Here is a 21571-nt window from a genome sequence, read left to right as displayed (position 1 = left end):
CGAGATGATCCACAGGTGCACCTTGCAGCAGAGATAATGTATTCTGCTAAAAGAAGGTAATTATTAAAGAAAATTAAAAAATGTTTATCTGAAATCAAAATTCTGATCATGCATGCGGTGAAAAAATGTACATATTAAATAATATTTGTCATTTGATTGCATAATACAGAGAAACTATTTGTTTATTCCTGTGTGTATGAGCTTTTTTCTTATATTTTTTCAAATTACATAACACTTGACTTATATATTGACTTTTTTTCTATTTTCTATTTAACGTTGGTCATTGTTGCGTTTTATACATTAACATATAATGTCAATATAAACTCCTTTCCCCACATACTAACACAATATTTATTTGTCCAGCATTGTTGTCCATCTGTTATTTTTATTTAGCCTACTTAAGAGCAATCCAAGAAGAGCCCACATAGGCTTATATGTGTACACATACTTGGGCATTAATTGTGATTTTAATTCTGATTCTATCTTATATCTTATTTATGTTTTATTTTATCCCTTATTTTAGCTTTTAGGCTACTATTTTCTGTTGAGAACCTAATTTTTTTTGTTTTTACGTGGATGAGCTTATTTTTCTTTTCTTTTTTTAAAAATACATATTTGAGTAGCACTGTTAGAGGGAACCAGCAGTCCAGCCTACAAAATAAGTCATTGTCTTTGGGATAAAACATGCGCACTTATATGACAAATATATTGCAAAAACCACATTAAAACGTTGTAATTTGTCATTTCTATCACCTCTTATTCTAGTAGTAATAAGTAGTTTGTATTTCTTAATTTTAATGTCAATTTGCAGCAATATTTTTTATTTAAAAAATTTAATTAATTAATTAAAAATAATTAAATTGAAATTAAATTAATTAAAATATCTAATATTACAGAGGTCAGTTCCAGTTGCACTTCAGTGGATGTAATTTTATAATTCTAATTTTTGTTGCCTTTGTCAACAGTGTTATAATAATTATATAAAGAAAAACAGAGAGGACAGCCTCATTAGATTAGATGTTTGTTAGTATTTAATTATTATTATCTTATAGTCTGTGCGTTTCCAGATATTAGTGCTAAAATCTCAGTCATAACATGTCACACAGCTCCCATGTTGGATGTTAGGAGCCTGTCATGCACCCAGGCATGTTTTGTTCGCTTGTAAATGACAAATAAAAAGGCAAAAATACAACCAGCATAACACCACCAATATCTACCCAACGTTTCTATAGTAGGCCTAATGTAGGCTAATACAATCACAGGTTGTATTTTAACACACATTCAGTGTTACAAAACAGGTTTAATGAACAGGGTCAGTTCCATGACGTAAAAGAGTTTGGCTCCCTCTTGTGTTTTAATCCCACACCGCAGAAGAGAGGAAAGAATGAGCTGTTTAAACTGGCCTACATTTCCCATAATGCAACTGCAAAGGGCGCAACTAAAGATGCCTTCCGTGGCAATTGGAAACACGAGCAAAGAGTATGATTTGAGCGCACATGAATCTAGCTGTGATTAATACCCTATTTTAGGTATTTTATTGTTGAATTCGTTTTTTCTTTGAATAATTATTCTAATGAGTGTCCATGTTTCCCGGAGTCCACTTAAAAGTAATTGTTTAGTTTATTTAGTGTCGTTTCTTTGCATATTTTCTTAATACAATGAGGCACTTTTATTTTAATGTCTGTACTGTATCTTGTTTGTGTTGTATGTTTTTCTAACGAACTTCTAAACAGGTTATATGTTGTAAACAATGTGGTGATTGTTATCTAAGTATAAGAGTTGAGAAACTGTGCAGCCACAAAGCAGGACATAGCCTATAAAATATGAATATGGTGCAAAAGTATAGGCAACACAGAATATAAGCAGGAAGAATTTTGTTCATAAAAGATTAAATTGCTTTAATGTAATGTTGTGATTCCCCTCTATAAATCAAACAACATCAGTTTGGATCTTCGCCTGAAAAGTGTTTCCTTTTCGTGCCGGACGTGTTGAGCACGTTGTACAAATATCCGAGGAGCACCTGAATGCATCAGAGAAGACAAGCGACGCTCGCGCTGGATGTTGGTAGTGTGACAAGTGACAGCTAACATGTAAGTTTTATGTATTTATGTCAATATTTAATCAAAAATGTGAGTTTGCTGAGACTTGTTGGAGTAAAAACAGTTGTGTGTGTTAAAGTAAACATTATATAACCGTTCGGGTGCGGTCTTTGTGACTCATTACTTTCGCTTTCTTTATTTCAACGTTTTAATTAAGCTAACGTGAACGCTAACTGCCCTTTAAAAGTTTAGATTAACGTTAAATGGCGTGCGGAGAGAGAAGGCGGTCGTTTCAACATAAAGTGTAATGTTTTTAACGATGGGCAAAGTGTTTTGGAGTTAAATATGACTGCGTAATCGAGTTGACAACAAGTGAAAGAAAATTTCTAACGACGTCAAAACAACAACAGGAAGACGGAACTCTGTTAAAAACACCGGAGCTGCTTTCTGTCACGACACCTGCTGTCATCAGTCAGGCTCCTGCTGTGTTTCATCATCGCTCTTTATATGTGTACTGGCTGTAGTTCAGCATGGCAGAGGCAGATGACCCCACAGCGCGCACCTTCTCCCAGGTGGTGTTCACGGACACCCCTCAGACATACCCGCCTTCGACCCCCGTCACCTGCAGCTACACTCTCAATACTGCCTTCCAGCCAAACCCCAGGGACTGGGTGGGCATCTTCAAGGTGAGGAAACAATATCTGCTTTTATGTCTTTATGAAGTGCTGGATGGGCCTAAGCAGGATTTCCTCAAGTACTGTCCTTAAGTGCAAATTTGAGGTTCTTAATGTGAGTATTTCTGTTTTAGCAATTTCATACTTCTACTCAGCTGCATTTGTCTCGCAGCTTTAGTTGTGTCCATACCTCTCCTCCACCACATATCTCCAGATGTATTGATTTTGAATGTTTGTGATTATCAGAATTTGATTTATTGCCAAGAAAATTGATTAAAAGTAAGTCTTGGAAAAATCGAGACACATAGATATAGGATATAATAAAGAAACAACAAAAATATGACAAAAAATACCATTAAAAATACGCACAACACAGGCTATCTGGATTAAAATATATATATAAATTAAAATTAACTGAATGATGAAGTGTTTCTGTATGTGTTGAGAAAATTCTCCGTCTTCTTAAGTGAAATAAACTCCTTAAAAACCCTCTTGGGTCAGCTGGAACATGCATCGTCACAAAGCTGAAAACAGCTGTTTTTGTGACACCATGAAACTTTTTAGAGATACATGGTTCTCACAGGGCAGCCACCACAAGCACGTGATGATCTCATATGCATTGCTGTAGATTAAACTATCCTATCATATAATAAGAAGTTAAAATTAGCACAACCTTTAACATTAACAGCAGTAAAACGCAACGTACATATGAATGCAGCAGGAATAATAATCCAAAAACATCTTATATAATACTAAAACACTGACGAGGAACATTTTACTGCACAACAAACACTTGTATTCTTTAAACTTAAGGTAAAGTCTGCTGATAATACTTTTACTTAAGCAACGTTTACTGGATCTGAATACTTGTTCCACTACTGTCTACGTGGTGCCACTGCATCTGAGTTTTGTCTGACTTTTCTTATACAGGTCGGGTGGAGCACAACAAAGGATTATCATACCTTTGTGTGGGTGGAGCCGTGTCTGGATGTGGTAGGGCAGGAGTCAGCGACGAGGCAAGCTGTTTTTAAGGGTGAGAAATAGTTTCACTCTTACCGCAGAGTGCAAATGCTTGGTCATGTCTGCAGTGTACACTTCCTGTCACCTTTCTGAACACTCAGAGTGTGTAGTGTGTAAACAGTTTGAGCATAATTATCGACGCAAGCTGTTAAATCTGTTTTTATGAGCTGCTGTGGCATACTGTACGCCTGATCCTCTGGCTCAGTGTTGTTGACATCATATCAGCTGTGGTCAAATCCTCAGATTCAGATTTTGTCGAGGTGATCTGGCAATTTTAGAGACTTTTAGATAAATGGTCCCTGATCTTTTTGGCTTGTGACCCCCTATAATAAAGTGATGTCTACTCATGACGTGTCATGACAGGTTTTAGCCCCAGTGTGGACCTGAACTGTTCATTTTCCTTCAGAGATAGTTTCATTTCAGGCCCCAAAGAGCTAAAGGTATTCAGTGTCTCACGTGATAAAAGCAAATATTACTGGAGAGCCAGAAAACACAATGTTGTGTAACAGAAATCTATTTTTGCTTATCTTGTGACCCTTAACATTTATCTTGGAAGCCCCAGGACGGTCCTGGCTTCACACTGAAGGTCATTTAATGACATTTGCTGCTCTAATGATATTAATAGATTCCACAAAGACTCCTGTAAACATCTGGGTAAAGTATTTTGTCTGCTGCACGATGACAGAGATTTTTACATTATTTCTTAGGTTGCAGCTAACACAAATGATATCTCCTTGCAATATTTAAAAGCTTTATTATTAGTTATATTTTTCTATATTGATGCTACTTTCGATTTTTTTACATTTTCATACAGAATAAAGTCCTCATATTATTCTTGAGTCACAAAACGAGAAATGAGATATGTTATTTCCAGCTGCTTAGATTGGAAATAGAGTCATAACTTGAGAAACTGGTCAAAAATGTTATCATGCAGGGGACATTATATCATTTAGATTGTTAAAGGAGTCTTTGAGGATTCTGGAAATACTTTCAGAACAGAGCAGAGAGACCAGTATTTATTTTCACAGGAAAACAGATGTTTAGAGCTGGAACTCAAATGTTTTTTTAATAGATTTAATTTCTGAATTTTTAACACTAAGATTACATTAACACTGACATAAAAATACTGGACAGGAAAAAAAAGAAAAAGACGACAACAAAAAATAAAAAACAGATAGATGATATAATAATAATGATGATAAGAAATTCTAAGCTGAATGAAAACACACTGCCAGCCAGACAATAAACACTACAATTATATGCCAGTTTGTAATGTTTTAATTCTCATACTTTTTACATCAAAATTATTCTCTTAATTAGTGCATTTTTTTATACTCTTACTATCATGGTTGACTGTGATTTCACTGCTTTGAAAAGTCAGCCGTGAAAATGTATTTATGCACATGAATAAAAAAAAAAAAGTAAAATATTTAAAAAATCTAACAAATAATAAGAGAACATTTTCTCTGTTTTTTAAATGTATTATTTATTTTTATGATTTTTTTAGTACTATTTTTTCTATTGTTTTTTAAAATTGTATTTTATTTGAAATGATTGAAAATGTAGGGCAAGATAGTGGGTAAGGGTCAATAGGGAGAGAGGTATTGATACACGCATGTTGATGTGTGATGTCGATGTGTCGTATCTGGTAATCAGTCCTTTGAAATTATTTTATATTTATCAGAATTAAACTTTGTTATCTTTCATATTTAAAACATAAAAATGTATGTGAGATGATAAAATGTGAAATTATCTCCCCAAAAAGGTTTAAAAAAAGGAAAAACATTTTTTCTATGCAGTTACATCCTAATTAGATGCTTAAGAAAGGCAGCTGCACCGGAAAGGACAAGTTAAGCCAACAGAATGTATCTTAAAATAAGATTTCTGATTGTAAGATGTGTGCACACCTGAATGTGTGACCATTTTAAGACACAACATGGGTTTTTGAGATATTGTAATGGGCCCTTTTCACCATTCTCTGACATATTACACACTAAAAAACTGATTAATTGACAGTTTAATCAACAGTGAGGCCTGTGGTAGAATAATTTAATTGTTCCTGTCCCATCAGAGTACTACCTGCCCAAGGATGAGATCGAGTTCTACCAGTTCTGCTATGTTGACAGTACTGGTCAGGTGCGGGGAGCCAGCACTCCTTTCTGTTTCAAGAGCCCGGTGGAGCAAAGCATCGAGAGCAGCCCGGATGATGAACTCCTCGTTATTACAACACAGGTATTAAATGCAAAGGACAGATGTGAAGCTAAAGCCAGCGACTGTATCTCTAACTGCTCAACAGGGCGATAGCACCGTGTAAACAATCAGACAATAAATAACTGTGGAAATATTAGATAATCAGCTAGTATTTTTAAACTCACAGTTACTGATTGATTGTAAAGCTCTGTGAAAAGATAAAGTGTTTATATGTAGTGAAACAGTCTGAGGGCAAAAGTAAATAAGGCTTTATATTGATTTAATGTGTTTTTGTGAACCCAGGAGCAGGTCGAACAGAGCGTACGTGAGAGAGCTGAGCTGCAGAAAGACCTGGATCAGATAAGAGAGGAAAATGAAACCCTAAAAACCGATCTACAGGAAAAACAGCAAGAGGCCGCAAGCTTGAAGGTCTGTTGAGAGCAGATGAACACATTTGCTCATTGCACAACAGAAAGAAATAGTTAAATAGACATTGAACTTTGATGTTTGACACAGTTTGATTTATTTCCACAGGGGCAGATTGAACAGAAGGAGAAAGAAATGAGTCAGCTGTCCAAAGAAATGGATCAAATCAAGGAACAAAATGAAGACTTGAAAAGCACTTTACAGCAGCAGCAGAAAGAATCTGACAACTTGAAGGTTTGTTTGCAGTTCAAGTGTGAAATCTAAACTCTGTATTACCGCATATGTCCCAAATCTGACTTTGATGTTCCTACCAGGAGGAGATGTTGATCCAAAAGACAAAGCAGATGGATTTACAGCAACATGAGCAGAAACAACGGAGTCAAAGCTTGAGCGTAGATGGAGAATCCAAGCAAAATGAAGTAAGATAATGTTTTCTCTTTAACTGTTCAAGGCTCAGACAAAATCTTGTATTATCTATTTTTTTTTTTTTTTAGAAACAAGCTCAGGAGAAATACGACCGAGCTGTGATGAAGATCAACCTGCTCAAAGAGGAGCGTGAGGAGCTGAAGGGGAGGGTTGACTCTCAGTGTGTGGAGATCGTCACGTGAGTCAAATCTGCACGTTTAAGTTGAACTTGGTACGTAATTGTCTCTGGCAACTAACAGCTGTTTTTTGTGTGTTTTTTAGACTAAATTCAAAAATCAGAGAAAAACAGAGAGAACTGCTCAACATGAACGACAGCATCCAGCTCCTTCAGGTAAATCTACTTTGTAGTGCAACACGTTAAAGCATAAAGCTGCTGATATTCTATATTTTTATTTCTGTTAACAGACCTCAACAATATTAACCTGTCTTTTAAGACCTTCTGACTTCCATACACTGTCTTTAACGCTTAGCCCCGAGCCCATTGGTTCCTACTGAAGACAAATAAATGTAGTTTATTTTTTTCAAAGTCTCATCAATTTCCTGAAACAGTTGGGTGTTGTAGTTTTAGTCAGATGTTGATGAAAAAGGAGGAAATGGTGCATTTATTGGGGACTATCTGTGCGTCCCAATACGCACACTACCATTCTATTTAGTACACCAGAAAAAGATTTAGTGTGTCAAATGCAATATGGCAAAAATACCAGGATGTTCAACTACATCTGGTCCGATTTCACAGTATGTAAGCCAGCATTAGTGTCTGGCTAGTCTGACCCACAATCCTCTGTGCAGAGGAAGACACATCACGCTGACTGAGCTGCAAACAGATGACATTTTGACAGGTAACTGACAGCTCTTAGAAGCTGTAATGACAGATTACAGCATGTTCAAGTGACCGATGATCGGCTGAATAGTAATAATAGGGGTACGACAACATGACATAACTATGAAAATAACAATGACAGAGAAATTCCACTGTCGTGAATGTAATATGTCAGAATCTGCAATGTATGCAGCTGTAACTTAAAAGTTGAACTACATACATCGCCAAGTAATAACAGCAGAGCTCTCCAGGTTGATCTTGTCTCATGTATGAACAAGAGGGTCAAAGTTCAGGGAGTAGTGTTATGAAGAAGTAGTATATCCTGATTGTGTGCATACTGCATGCAACAGTACGTACTTTTAAAGTACCTACTAAGAGTAACAGTAAAAAGTGTGTGATTCACAATGCACTCTGTTGTCCACATTTGGTGCTCTAGTGAGTATTTGTGGCAGCAGGATGGTGTGTGTGGGACTGAGTCAAAATAAACTACAGTGTGTGTGTGTGTGTGTGTGTGTGTGTGTGTTCTTGATAATGAAGGAACATGACATCCTGTGCACCAGAGTGACTCATTGGTGTGTTTTTATGCCTGCGTGCCAGCATCAGTCATGGCTGGAGGCATTATGCTTTGGGGTTGTCCATTTCTTTCTCATGAACGCGATAACTCAAAAACGCCCTGAGGAAATGTCTTCAAATTGGCACAAACGTCCACTTGGACTGAGCTATGAACTGTTGAGAATTTGGTGGTCGAACGGAAAGGTAACTGTGACCTTACAAAACATGTTTTTGGCCATAGCTTAAAGCTATAGTGCGTAACTTCTACAGGTCTGTAAATGTCCGTTTCACCCAAGCCACTACTAGAGGAGATGACACAATGCTGATAAAGCGGATCGGCTCCTCTAACATCTCACGGTATTTTTCAATATATATCATTTTTAGTATGCGTGTCAACCGGCGACATTCCCGTGCTGGCACACAGGAAATGCTTCCTTATAACAAGAAGGGAGGGGGAGGAAGAGCGGAGAGTGTCATAGCAAGAGGTAGAGCGCAGGTAGAAAGAGAACGCAACATGGCGGAGAAGCGGCCGAGACACGGTTCAGAAGTGGATCCCTTCACTGTGACATCAGAATGTTCTGCAAAAACACTTTTCAGTCAGATACTGAATTGGTGACACTAATCTTTGGTGTCCATCTTGATACTGAGCTGATTATATAGATCTTCTGTGTTGCCGGGTGGAAGATATGTGTGACACATCCATGTTTTCACAGACATGGATGTAAATCATAAGTGCGACTTGACTGGTTCGCAGAGGCGTTCAACCGTGAGACGGCAGTTCTAGTTAATAGTTTTTGGATGACAATGGAGCTCTATGGCACAGAGGGAAGAAAATGTAACAGGCTTTGATACACACTCAATATCTGTTAGTAGAAAACTATAGTATATTAACAGCCTTGTCCTTTAAGAGCAGACAGTAAAGGTAATAACACAGACCATAACTTCTAACTACCCTGCCAGTCAATCAGACTGACATCACAAGTTAAATCGGCTCAGGAATGAAATGCATGTCATTATAAACACTGTGACTGCTGCACTGACATGATCAGTATAAGAAAAAGTCAGGTGAAGATGATCAAAACTTTGTTCCTGTACTCAAATGTGTGCTTTACCTTTGGCAGGTGGACCTTCAGACAAGTGAGAAAGAGAAGGAGAGGCTCTCTGCAGAGCTGCAAAAGCTGCAAAGCCTCACACACAACATGGAGGACATGAAGAGAGAGAACCAGGAGTTATGTAGGAGGCTGTCGCAGCAGGAGGCGGTGCAGAACTGTCCAGATGATGACCTGAGGGTAAAAGAAAAAAGGCTTAAATTTTTTAAATAGAAACAATACTGACGTGACTTTTCCTTTATGCTAAATGCTTCATGTCCTCCTTAGGCGCGGTGTCAGACTCTCGTCAGCCAGCTACAGGACGCTCAGGCAAAGCTGGCGGCTGAGAGGGAGGAGACCAAAAACGCCAAGAGACAAGCTGAATATCTGGACAGAGAGCTGCAGCAAGTCAGAGACCAGCTGGAGAGAGTGGTCTCATCGTTGGACCAGGCAGAACGAAGAAGTGGCAAACGAGAGGTAAACTCAAAGGTGTTGTTTTTCAGATAATAGTGTGATTCCAACAGCTTGTGGAAAGGCCCCTTCCTGTTTCAACACGACAATGCCCTGTGCACACCCAAGCAAACTTTATGTAGTAATTTACGACAGAGAAGTTACAAGAAGGACAAAAGGAGGAAGCGAAAGAATGTAAGAAAGACAACAAAATGTAAACCAATCAGACAAAATAACAAAGATAAAGACAGTCAAAGACAATAAATGGGTTTTAAGATGTTTTTTAAATATGTTGCTTCTCTGAGGGAGGTCGTCTAAACGTCGTGCACAAAGCCAGCTCCATAGAATAATGGTTTCGGATTTTTGTTGGTATTACAGAAACATGTTTCTTCACTGCAATTAGGAAATAACCATTTTTTATCCTAGGATAGGAATGTTTCTAATACATAACCATCCTAACTTAGGGATTTCACAAGTTATGACTCCTAAGTCAGGATTGCATAGACCAGGGATACTCAACTTGCTTTGCCCGGGGGCCAACTTTTGCAAAATGGCAGGAGGCCAGGCACAGGTCAGGTATGTGCAGAGGCGATTCTAGGATTTGAGGACATTTGGGGCTTAGCCTGGGCCGCTTTTTGGGATGTGGGGATCCTCCCTTGGCACTTGTTTGATCAACAAGCTCTAATTTGATGCTTTTTAACGCACTCTGGTGCCATATTTATATTTAAAGTACAGAAAATTCCCAGTGTTATTCAATTTATTTTCATTATGAATAAGAAAAGACCCCGAGGTACTTGAGGTCTTTTCTTATTCATAATGAAAAATGTCTCGGGGTCTTGTTCACAAGTGAGGGTATACTGGAGCGTGAGATGAATAAGCAGTGCTGCAGGAGCTGCCCTGGGATGTCGTGGAGAAGAGGGCGCTGAGCCAGAAGGCGAAGCTTTTGATTTACTGGTCCATCTACGTCCCAACCCTCACCTATGGTCATGAGCTCTGGGTAGTGACCAAAAGAATGAGGTCGCGGATACAAGCATCTGAAATGAGTTTCCTCTGTAGGGTGTCTGGGCTCAGCCTTAGAGAGGAGCTCTGACATCCAGAGGGAGCTCGGAGTAGAGCTGCTGCTCGTTCGCGTCGAAGGCGCCAGTTGAGGTGGTTCAACATCTGATCAGGATCCTCCTGGGCGCCTCCTGTTAGAGCTAGCAGGTGGGAGGCCCCGGGCAGACCCAGAACACGCTGGAAGGATTATATATCTTGTCTGGCCTGGGAACGTCTCGAGATCCCCCAGGAGGAGCTGGAAAGTGTTGCTGGGGAGAGGGACGTCTGGAGTACTTTGCTCAGCCTGCTGGCCCCGCGACCCGGCCTCGGATAAGTGGTTGAAAATGGATAGATGGAATTAGAAAATGGCTCGGGGGTCAGATTTGGCCCACAGGCTGTAAGTTTAGTATCACTGGCATAGTACCTAATCTAAATTCAAAATAACTGCCAAAAATGTGTCCATGTGTCGCAGTGACAATGAAGATGAGGAACAATATGAACACTGGAGTATAAAGCTTGAAAGGCTTCTCAAACCGTATAATGACACTTTGAATTATAATAAATAATTCAAATTAATTAACTGATTAGAATTAATAATTTATTACTAGAATAATTGAGAAGCAAACTTCCCAAAAAGATGGGGTTTCCTCTTCTCCAACAGTAAACTAAAATTGAACACCTGCAGGTTTTTGTCCATGACAGCAAGTCAGAGACAAGTGCGAGCCGTTCTTATGGCTCGTCCATCTCAAGTAGCCGAGCCTGTGTCTGTGTCTTATCAAAGACACAGGGATGATTTCTGAGATGAGATGGGACAAAGCCATGAGTTTAGGAACAGCTTCTGTAACTGGAAGACCGTATTTTTCTTTTCTCTGAAAGTTAAGAAAAGATGTGCAGTTAGGATGTTTTTTCTCCCACATTTTAAAAACTATGGCTTTTTCCCTTCTTTATTTTTCAGCTGCAGCTCAGAGAGGCACATGAAGTCATCGCAGATAAAGACGGCCTCATGGAGGAGAAGGAACACATGATGCTGCTGATGACAAAGGAGAAAGACGAGCTCGCCAGAGAAAACCAGGTACGTTCACACAAACGTCGTCTTCACTCAGCACACAGATCAACTCAAAGGGTCACATTGGTCGTTAAACTGTATTTATCTTGTCAGAATCTCATGAGTGATATCGAGGGGCTGCGCAGAATTTGTGCTGAATTGCAAGCAGCTCCCCCGGCCGACACACCACACATGCAGCCTGAGACCACCTCACTAGCTGCCGCCACATCAACCACCCATGAGTGGCAGCAGCAGGAGACACCTGAGCAGTCTGGGGACCTGTATGAGAACATAGGTGAGTAACTGAAGTCACTTCTTTGCTGTTTTTAAAACAGGAAAACACAATAAAAGATAAAACTATATTTTTCTTGCACTATAAAAGGTACAAAGGGTATAACATTTTCCCACTTACCCCAGGTGGTGTAGATATTTTCTTACCTGAGGTTTGCAGATATCAGAGACTTCTGCCGCCACTTGTGTTCAATGGAGGTGAATGGATTTTCCATTGTAGAGCTTTAAGGAATGTAAAATGATGATGGAAACACGTCTTTTCCAGGAACTTTGTTCTGGTTACTTGACATGAATCTTAGGTGATATGACGATATATACTGTCTATACTGTTTTTACTGCCAAAGATTTTGCCACACTCTCTATACAGAAGAAGCTTTAACATCTCTGGGTGAATTAGACCCAACTCAGTGAGCAGAGCTGCTTTGTGAACTTATACGACTAACGTGATGAAGTAACTCAACTTTTCAGGTATTTAATTTGGTGGATTTACTTTAAAAAAGACATCGGTGACTATTTTAGTAGTCGACTAATCGGTCATTTTTCATAGAAAAGTACTATAAAAGTGCCCCAAAATACTCTTATTGCAGCTTCTTATGTTCTAATATTGGCAGCTTTACACACTCTCCCATGAAGGTGAACTAAAACCCTTTGGCGTGAGAACGAAACAAGACATTAGATGACATCATTTTGGGGTTTGGGAGAGACAGACCGACGTTTTTAAACATTTGACGACTAATCAAAGAAATAATCGACAGATTAGTCGACAATGAAAATAATTGTTAGTTGCAGCCCTATATGTATTTCTTTGTTTTTATTGAATATTTCTCCCGATTGGTTCGTTTTTCTGCTTATTCTGTTCACGTCAATTTGTTTGTTTTTTCCTTTTTTGGTATTGTTTTTCTCCTTAAGGCGAAGGGAGATGTATCACACAAGCTTGTGGCTTCTTGACCTCTCCTGACACATCTCTCTTTTTTCCATTATCTGTATTTCATGCTGTCTTACATGTGTGCAATAAAAATAATAAAAAAAACAAAAAAAACATATGGTGATACAAATTCATGTACATCCAGCTTGTCTACAGATCCCTAAAAAGTCTACAAATGTCTTAAATTCAGATTTGATGGGTCTTAAATATTTTCGGTCACATTACTGTGAAAATAAGTATTTACAATCATTGGACAGACCAAAGAAATTTCATATGAGGTGGCTTTAAAAAGGTCTTAAAAAGTTTTGGTTATATCTGTAGAAACCCTGATATCATGATGGAGGATTGCATCCATAATCACCCACTTCTCCTTAACATGTGCACATGAACAAATTATTCCCCCAAACAAAAAGTTGCAGTAACAGTAATTGTTTTAATAAATGTGGTGTTAACTGATTTCCCTTTCGTTGCAGAGAGAGCTCCAGACCAAGAGGAAGAGGTGAGACTTATCACTCTTACGACTGCTATCCAAATATGTTGTCAGTGAGCTGTAGCTGCTCACGCTCTTATATTTTCCTTCTAATATTTCCACTCAGTGATTGCTAAGAAGCACTTAACATGTTTCTCTGACACTAACAACAAATTGTAAAAAACAAAAAACAGTAGGAAAAGGAAACTTGTAGCAGAGCCAGCTAGATAACAATCAATTTAACACAACCTAGTATTGAAACAAAGTAATTCAGATTAAAGAAACTGGACTCAGGCAACTCTCAACTCCAAAACCTCCCTCCCCTCACTCTGGATATCCGGGTGTGACTCGGTTGTTTACCGTTTATTTTCGAAGGAGGACTTAAAACATAATCCACTCCCTATTCTGTTACCCCTTCTGATCTCTATTTCTGTACCCCGGCAGGCTCTGGTGTGCCGTCACTGCCAGGAGAGCTTCCCCTGCATAACCCGACACGAACTGGAGCAGCATGAGCAGAGTCACCGAATGTGTCCCTTCTGCACCATGATCTGCGACAACATGGAGCAGTCTGTGTTTGAGGATCACGTCTACGGGCACGAGCTGTGAGAACGGCACGCTTGAGTCATACACCTGCAGAAACCATGTCTTACAATGTTGGGTGGTCGTGTAAAAGGACCACACCAATATTTTTGCACACCTTAAAGGCAAATTAAATAGACTTTATATTATTGTTGATCGGTTTTCAAAGCATACTCAAGTTTTTGGGCTTTTTTTCCAAGTCGTTAGTGTCCATCATGCTGAAAGAATCAGCTGGCAGAGACATTAAAACTGCCTTAGTAATATAATCCATCTCAGAGAGCATCATGTTCTCTTTTTTTGTCAAATGTCATCTTATATTTGCACATTAATGCACTTAGAAGTGAATTACGACGCAACTGGCATCATTTGAAATGTTCTGACACTTGTAGAGTTTCTGTATTGAGACACAAAACCCATATTTTAATTTGACAAATGAAGCCAAAGTTCTTAAATGTTGAAGTTGGCTGTTGAATTCACAGATCTGGCGTCCACAACTTTTGTTTTATTAATAATAAATATCATTGGCAACAGTCCACAACGCACACAGATGTTGCTGGTTGTGCTTCCCTCAGTGTCTGTGCGTATCAGAGATTTTATTGACCTCAACTTCCTCCCTATATCACCACAACTCCTGCACAAAACAGTCTCCACATGGAAGTCAAAAGTCTGTGTGTGTAGCATAGCCAATGATTCAATTAAAAGATTAAAATTTGTGAGCGCGCTAACGGACGTTTGCTCCTTGATGGCAGCGACATCAAATCCGCCTGGGTTTCAGTATGTAATCCACCACAGTGAACATTGTGTCCTCATTTATTTTTGGTCAGATTATCATCACACAGTGATGCATTTAAAAGTGGAGAGGGTTTTGAAGCTCTGCAGTGGACTGCCACACAAGTGAAGGGGGTATCGTTTGAAATATTCTGATACTTGTGCTGATATAATATCTCTATAATGTCACCTTTATTTTCAAATGTTGAATCTTGTCTAAACACATATTTTACCTCAATAAAATAGTCTTAAACTGGCTATTAAACTCACAAACTGGGCAAGCGTGAGTGCTTAAAAGGACTTTTGCTCCTGAATGGCCCAAGTCCAGACCTTTGAATCCGCCCACTCCACAGAATTGACAGTGCACTGCTTAGCATGGAACGGTGAGGGCTGAAAGAGCTGTTTAAATCGAGTGTAATCTGTCAACCAGCAGCAGCTACTAGCAAATGTTAGCTGACAAACCAAACAACTTTGGCGGCAAAAGCCACGGTTAGAAAACAAGTGCCTTCATGGACGGTAGTGTTCAAAATATGACTTTATGCAAGCCTGAGTGACATCATCAGCTCTCTGTCTTATCAGTCTTCTTTGACTTGTTTGTATTTGTATGGGCCATGTGCTCGTGGTGACTTTAAAACACTGCTCTCGCTACTGAAATTTAGCCGTGAATGTGGCATTTCTGTTGCCTACCGTAACTGTCAAAATAACGTGCAGACTCTGCCTACTTGGCGCACTGCAGGTGTACACCGGCGTGCATCGGTGTGGACACATTCGTCCAGCATCGTGACACGAAACAGGCAGTTTCCGGTTGAAATAAAAAACAATGTTAAGTGTTGTGCCAGAACCAGAAGAGTAATTACAATACCAAGTGCCATAGATAAAACAGACACTGCTATCAAAGCTGTTGTAAATCCATCTTCACAATATTGAGTCTGTAGCAAGTGCTTGGGGAAAATCGAATCCCCCTCCACCACGGAAATCAGTTAACGTGGCCGAGTGTAACAAGTTGACAATTGTGTCTGATATCAGGAAATATTCCTCCCTTTGTTTTGCATAAAAATGACAAACTTCCAGTTTAAGTCAGGAACTATTCGACCAAAGAAAACATGAACAAGATCATGAATTCGACCAGACATTTGACATCAGTTTTCAGTGTCATCTCTGTGGTTTGTCAGTGTAATGGACACATTTTGGTTACTACTGTAGTTCATTACTTTTATAAGATAACTTGTGATGTTAGCTACATTAAACGGGCCTCAAATTTCTGACAGCTGACTTTCATATTGCACTAAATTAAAAACCGTATGGTATGCTTTGGAATATAAACAGCAGTGAGGAATATATGACGTGTAGTAAAAAGGCTAAAACATGCTCAAAGCATTAAGTGCTCATTTAAATAGATGAAGTTAGAATTTAGAATAAGTGGCATGTCACATTTAAAATGTAATATATTAACCACAATTCTGTATTCTGCAATTCTTGTGATCTAATATAACCAGATCATCCTGATTTAAGTGCTTATGTAACTGCTGATTCCTGCTGCTTTAAAATGTGTATGGAGTGAAGTGTTGATATGTGGATGAGCAATGTGAGAAGTGAATCTATGTACATGATGTAATCAAATGATTAAATGTAAGTGCATTTAAATGATCCTGCTGATATAATAAAAATAAATCCGAACGCAGCTGATGTCTTTAAAAGTTATTCTTTATGCATCAAAATTTTAACAGTTCTTCTGTACATTTAACCATAAACCGCCCATAAACCGTGACACCAGCAACGCCACACTCAGGTTCATACACAGCGTAGTGTCTCATAGTGTGTGTGCAGTCGTTGCATGAAAGTAGCTGAGGAAAGTTTTCCCCTCCACGTGTCCAGAAAGTGATCTCAGAGCGAGTTCACCCCCGCCAACTCCGTCACATGAGCCTCCCCACCTTTTGGCACATTTTGTTTACCAACATGTCTCTAATGCTGTCGCCAGCTGGTGGTCCTAAGGCGTCATCTGATTGGCCTCCTCTGGTGTGACGTCACGGGAGGTGAGCTCAGAGAATAGAGCGGGCAGCCAGTACTGAGCTTCTCCGGCTGCCTGAGAGTCCAACCAGGCCAAGCCTTCTTTCAGCAGGTGATCCTGGGAATATGGAGAGTGGAGGTCAACAGTGTTTCTGCAGAGTTAGAGTTTTGAAAACCTTTTAAAGGCCCAGTGTGTAGAATTTAGGGGAATATATTGGCTGTGGTTTTATTTTAACTTCTAGGTGTGTGTGTTCTCTGCTGCTGTCCCCTTTCCCTCCCGTATAGACCTGCCCAGGTGTGCTGCATCAGTTAACGAGATGCACTGCACCTGGCATAGAGGAGGTGGTTAAGGGCTCCTATGCAGCAGCAGAGGAGAGAGGCCTCTGGTGTGGGGACTGCTGGTCCTGCTGCCTGTCAGCGTGGCATTTTTGTTGTCTTGTTTGCTTTTTTTATTTGTAATAAATCCCAAGTGTTTTAAAGGTGTTTATTTTGGCTCAGTGTTGTAGGGTCGCCTCAGGGTGGGGCGTAACAGTGTGATGTCTCCCAACAGCCCACAATCACACATAAAACATTTTATAACCAACTACTGCTGGCAAGAGAAAATATTTAAGGCTATGTTAATAGAATCAAAGACTTTTAAATACTGAATAAAGGGTTGCTTTTATAGTGTTGTAGACCTGCAGATATGATGCTCTAGAGCACAAGTAGCAGCATGAGTGACCTGAAACAAGCTGAGCACACTCACCAGGACGTGACAAGCCCGTTCCTTCTCCCATTTCAGACTGTCCTTGATCTCACTCACTGTGACGAACCCCTTTTTCTACAAATGGACAAAGAAACAAACAGATATGACTCTGTGTTCTCTCTATTTGGAATAAAAAGCCCTTTTCAGAGGGAAAATGTGTAAAAATATCTGTCTAGATCTCTGGTAAAATAATGGCTATGTCTCTGATTGTTTTATTCAAACATGACAGGAACATTACGGACAGAGCTGCAGAGCTCACAATATGGCACCTGATGGTGAGAGAGAAGAAGAAGTCTCCTCTGCTTCTCACCATGATGACACTACATTAAGCAGTAAGCTGGAACACAGTGACATCAAGTGGTAGAGTTGAGGACTTGTTATGCAGTTGAATTTCTTTTTCTGCCAGCAACTTATTCTTAAAGGTATACTATGCAGGAATTTTCCTTAAAATGTACAGTCACACAGAAGTAATCTCCCTCAGTCATCACTTATGACCCACTCTCAGTGTGTGGCTGTGCATTTTTCTGCACAGACTCTGCCAACTGAAACTGAAGTGAAACTGCAAAGAACAGTGACTCTGGCTTTGGCTTTTACTTTCATTAGCAAGCGCGTTTCCAAACAGTAACAGATAAAGCTGCATAGCAAACTCTTATTCATCACAACATGAAGGGAAAATCTAACTTTTTCTACCTTTTTTTTCCTTAAGCATAAGGGATGGAAGTTATTTCAGTGCTCTTTGGGGTTGCATATTTAATATTTCTCTCTTTATTTCATCTTCTGCAGCTGTAGCTTTAATGTTAATGACCAAAATATGACTCAGGGACTCGAACATGAGACCATTGTGTAAATGTGTTTGCAATTTTACATTTCAAAGTGCATGCCTGAAAAGGTCTTTCTACTAATGAAGACCACAGAGTCCTGAAAATGTCAGAGATAAAACTACAGGATTAATAAACCTGAGTGGCAAATTCATACTCAAAGCTAAGCTTATCTGAAATTATGTTGCTGTGGCGCTCGCTATAATCATCAATCATCAATCATCAACGGATTTTCAAAGTTAAAAATATTCTTGATGATTGTGGTTTATCGTACTTATGGCATGACGCTGGACGGATGAACCCTAAATATTTAAAATTAATGATTGAACGTAGATTATCTGATATGGAACTACAGAGATGGCATGAGAAATTACAAAGTAACCCTTTATGTGATAGTTATAAATTGTTTAAAACTGATTTCACTTTTGAACCTTATCTGATTATGTTAAGACCTGCCGAAAGAGTTTGTTTGTCTAAGTTTCGGTGTGGAAATCATAAGTTACCTATCTCTGAGCGCAGGTATGATCGTGAAAATGTCCCCCGGAAATGTACTCTTTGTTTGACTGGCAATCGAGGAGACGAATATCATTATGTACTTGTGTGTTCTTTTTTTGATAAAGAGAGAAGAGAGTTGGTCGGACAGTTCTATAGAGCAAATCCAAATATTTATAAGTTTCAAAAGTTAATGTCATCTCGAAAAGTAAAGGTCTTGTCAAATTTGTTGAAACTTTTAAAGAAAATCTTGAATAGTTTCTCTTGATTTGCTTTGACTTGTATGTATGTACACAAATTCTGTTTTATTTATTTTGCTGTGCATTGGCTGCCGCCTGTCCTGATTTGTTAATGTTATTTTTTCTGTCTGCCCTTTATACCCCGGGGAGGGGTCAAAAGGAATAAATAAATGAAAATGAAAAAAAAAAAATCAACCCAAAAGCTGCGTCTTACCTCGGCCAGCTGCAGAACTACAGTGTGGTCCATGTTGAGCTCTGCTGGGACCGACTGCACCAAGTAAGAACCACCAACAGGAATCATCCCAAAGCCGTTCCCCATCACCTTCAGTTTCTTTATCGCTCTCATCAAGTCATCTCTGTGAAGCACATATTTTACGATTTTAATACATCACACAGCTTAAGACCGACATATAAATGATATAAACATGATTTTCGAGTTGTGACACTTACTGGCTCACATCCTGTGCGTATTTACCTCTTCCCTTCAGTACTCTCTGATGGAGTTCATCCAAAGTAATGAGCCCTGAAATAAAGAACACCTGTCAACATTTAAAAGCCAGAGACATTATGAATCGTGCAGGTATCAATGACTCGATTAATTGTTAATTACTGTATTGTCATGCTCAGTTCCTCTGATTGCAGACATTTTTGTCACCTCTTTGTCACTAGTCAAACACAACGATTTCCAGAGAAATTACAAACCTCCATTTCTGTGTTTCAGGGCCAGACACACTTCAATAATCTGTACGCCGAGCTCATAGTAGAAGTCACCTACGCCGAGCATCTCAGACCAGAAACCTTTACCAGCTGTGGAAGAAATGAGAAGAAGGATTTTAATATTTTTCTGCCACGCTCTTTTATATTTTTACAAATTATATTCCAACTGTTTCTCACAGGCAAGTGGGTCGACTCCAATGGTGGCACACATCTCCTGAAACTGAACCCTGAACTGTGAGTTCTTCCTGATTTCTTGTTTATGCTTGCTGGCAAACTCCTCCAGGTTGGACTTGAAGGTTTCCAGCTGCTTCGACATCTGGAGGAAAACAGAGACACTTGAGGAAATGCAAAGCAGGAGAATATCAACAGACAGAATAAATACTTGGCAAATGTACATTTGTAACGAGAGGAGGAGACTGTGTTAAAAATATTTTTATTGACTGTCTAAGAATTATTTGTTTGTTAGTTATGAATATGACATTCATCATACAGGCATTAATTATTATTTTGTTAATATAAACAGACAAAAACATTTTTTATTTGAAATTAATAAGTTTATTAAGCAACTAAAATTACTAGTTATTAATTTTAAATAAAAAATAAATGAATAATAATAAAAAAAAATGTTGCATGCATAAAAGTTTTCAATGCTTATATATCTAAAAAAAGAAGAAGCAAGAACTCACTTGTACAATCTGGTCTTCTGCAAGAACAGTTCCTCTCTCCTTATATTTGGCCTGAACAGAACAAAAAGAACACAGGTGAGACATTGAAGAGTTTTCCTAACTAAATGAGTAAATGTAAAAACACAGAAATATTCATGAACTGTAACTGCACCTCTGCGAGCTTCTTCTTAGCGATAGCTCCCGCACCAACTCCTCTCCGATGCATCCCGCTGATGTGGCTCCAAACTTTAAATGAAGAATCCGAGCAACGAGTGTGTTTACCGCAGAAATATGTCAGGTAAAACTATTTAAAGTCTACAGCTAGCTTAGGTTGGGACTAAGCTAACGTTAGCTGCGATGATATTCCTTGTTTTTCTCACTTGAGTTCACAATTCTCCCCAAAATGCGAACTTCTTCGACAACATCAGCCTTTAAAGTAGCTGTCCGCTACTACAGTTAACTTAAAAAAAGATGTTAATGTGTAATATTCCGTAAACATAGGAAAGTTAATGCGATATCTGAAGCTACTTTAGTACAACTGTCTCCATTTTGATTGCCAGGAAGTACAGTACTTCCGCGTCGGTGACGTCAACACTTACTGTTATATCGCCCCCTGGTGTCTTGGCGGGTACTGCAGGTCAGTGTGGGAACTACAACAGTAACAACAAAATACATCACTTTGTAAAAGAGTCAGGAGACATGGGAAAATAAATGGAACAAGTAAAATATATATTTTCAAAGGAAAATATACAAAAAATGCCAGTTTATTTCAAAACAACAGCAACAGAGACATGAGGTAATGTAGGGACTTGGCTTTTTTGTCTAACTTTGGAAGATATTTTCCATCCTAAACTCAAATATGTGGATATTTTATTTTACCAAGTGATGTTTTCTTGTTTTTCACCTCCTAAATTAGCTACTTAAATATACAAATGTATATTTTCTTGTTGATGTGTTGAAAGAAGTCTTTCAAACTGTATGCCTTGTTTTTTTTATTTAATTTAATTTAATTTAATTTAATTCAATTTTATTTTTTATTTTTTTTATACTTTATTGTCAGAGTGCCAAAGTTTACATAGTTTTACATTTAC

General features: G+C 38.7%; 2 protein-coding genes across 2 annotated transcripts; one reads left to right on the top strand and one right to left on the bottom strand.

Moving 5' to 3' along the window:
- The first annotated feature begins 1952 nt into the window (after positions 1-1952).
- Positions 1953-16478, top strand: calcoco2 (calcium binding and coiled-coil domain 2). The gene is made up of 15 exons (XM_050059755.1): positions 1953-2090; positions 2564-2725; positions 3644-3746; positions 5805-5965; positions 6227-6352; positions 6458-6583; positions 6664-6768; positions 6844-6953; positions 7037-7106; positions 9269-9436; positions 9524-9712; positions 11676-11792; positions 11880-12060; positions 13455-13480; positions 13895-16478. The coding sequence occupies exons 2-15, from the start codon at positions 2570-2572 to the stop codon at positions 14054-14056; spliced, it is 1800 nt and encodes a 599-aa protein (XP_049915712.1). The 5' UTR covers positions 1953-2090; positions 2564-2569; the 3' UTR covers positions 14057-16478.
- Positions 16479-16483: 5 nt separating this feature from the next.
- Positions 16484-21050, bottom strand: snf8 (SNF8 subunit of ESCRT-II). The gene is made up of 8 exons (XM_050059767.1): positions 20653-21050; positions 20502-20552; positions 19993-20131; positions 19801-19905; positions 19549-19621; positions 19313-19454; positions 17550-17624; positions 16484-16922 (listed from the first exon to the last, which is right to left on the bottom strand). Exons 1-8 carry the CDS (start codon positions 20704-20706, stop codon positions 16785-16787), a joined length of 777 nt encoding a protein of 258 aa, XP_049915724.1. The 5' UTR covers positions 20707-21050; the 3' UTR covers positions 16484-16784.
- Between the last annotated feature and the right edge of the window lie 521 nt (positions 21051-21571).

This window comes from Epinephelus moara, chromosome 13, assembly GCF_006386435.1.
Source record: "Epinephelus moara isolate mb chromosome 13, YSFRI_EMoa_1.0, whole genome shotgun sequence".
In the NCBI taxonomy this organism is placed as follows: Eukaryota; Metazoa; Chordata; class Actinopteri; order Perciformes; family Serranidae; genus Epinephelus; species Epinephelus moara.
Note: the sequence above shows the minus strand (reverse complement) of the source record. Positions and strands in the feature narration are given on the sequence as shown.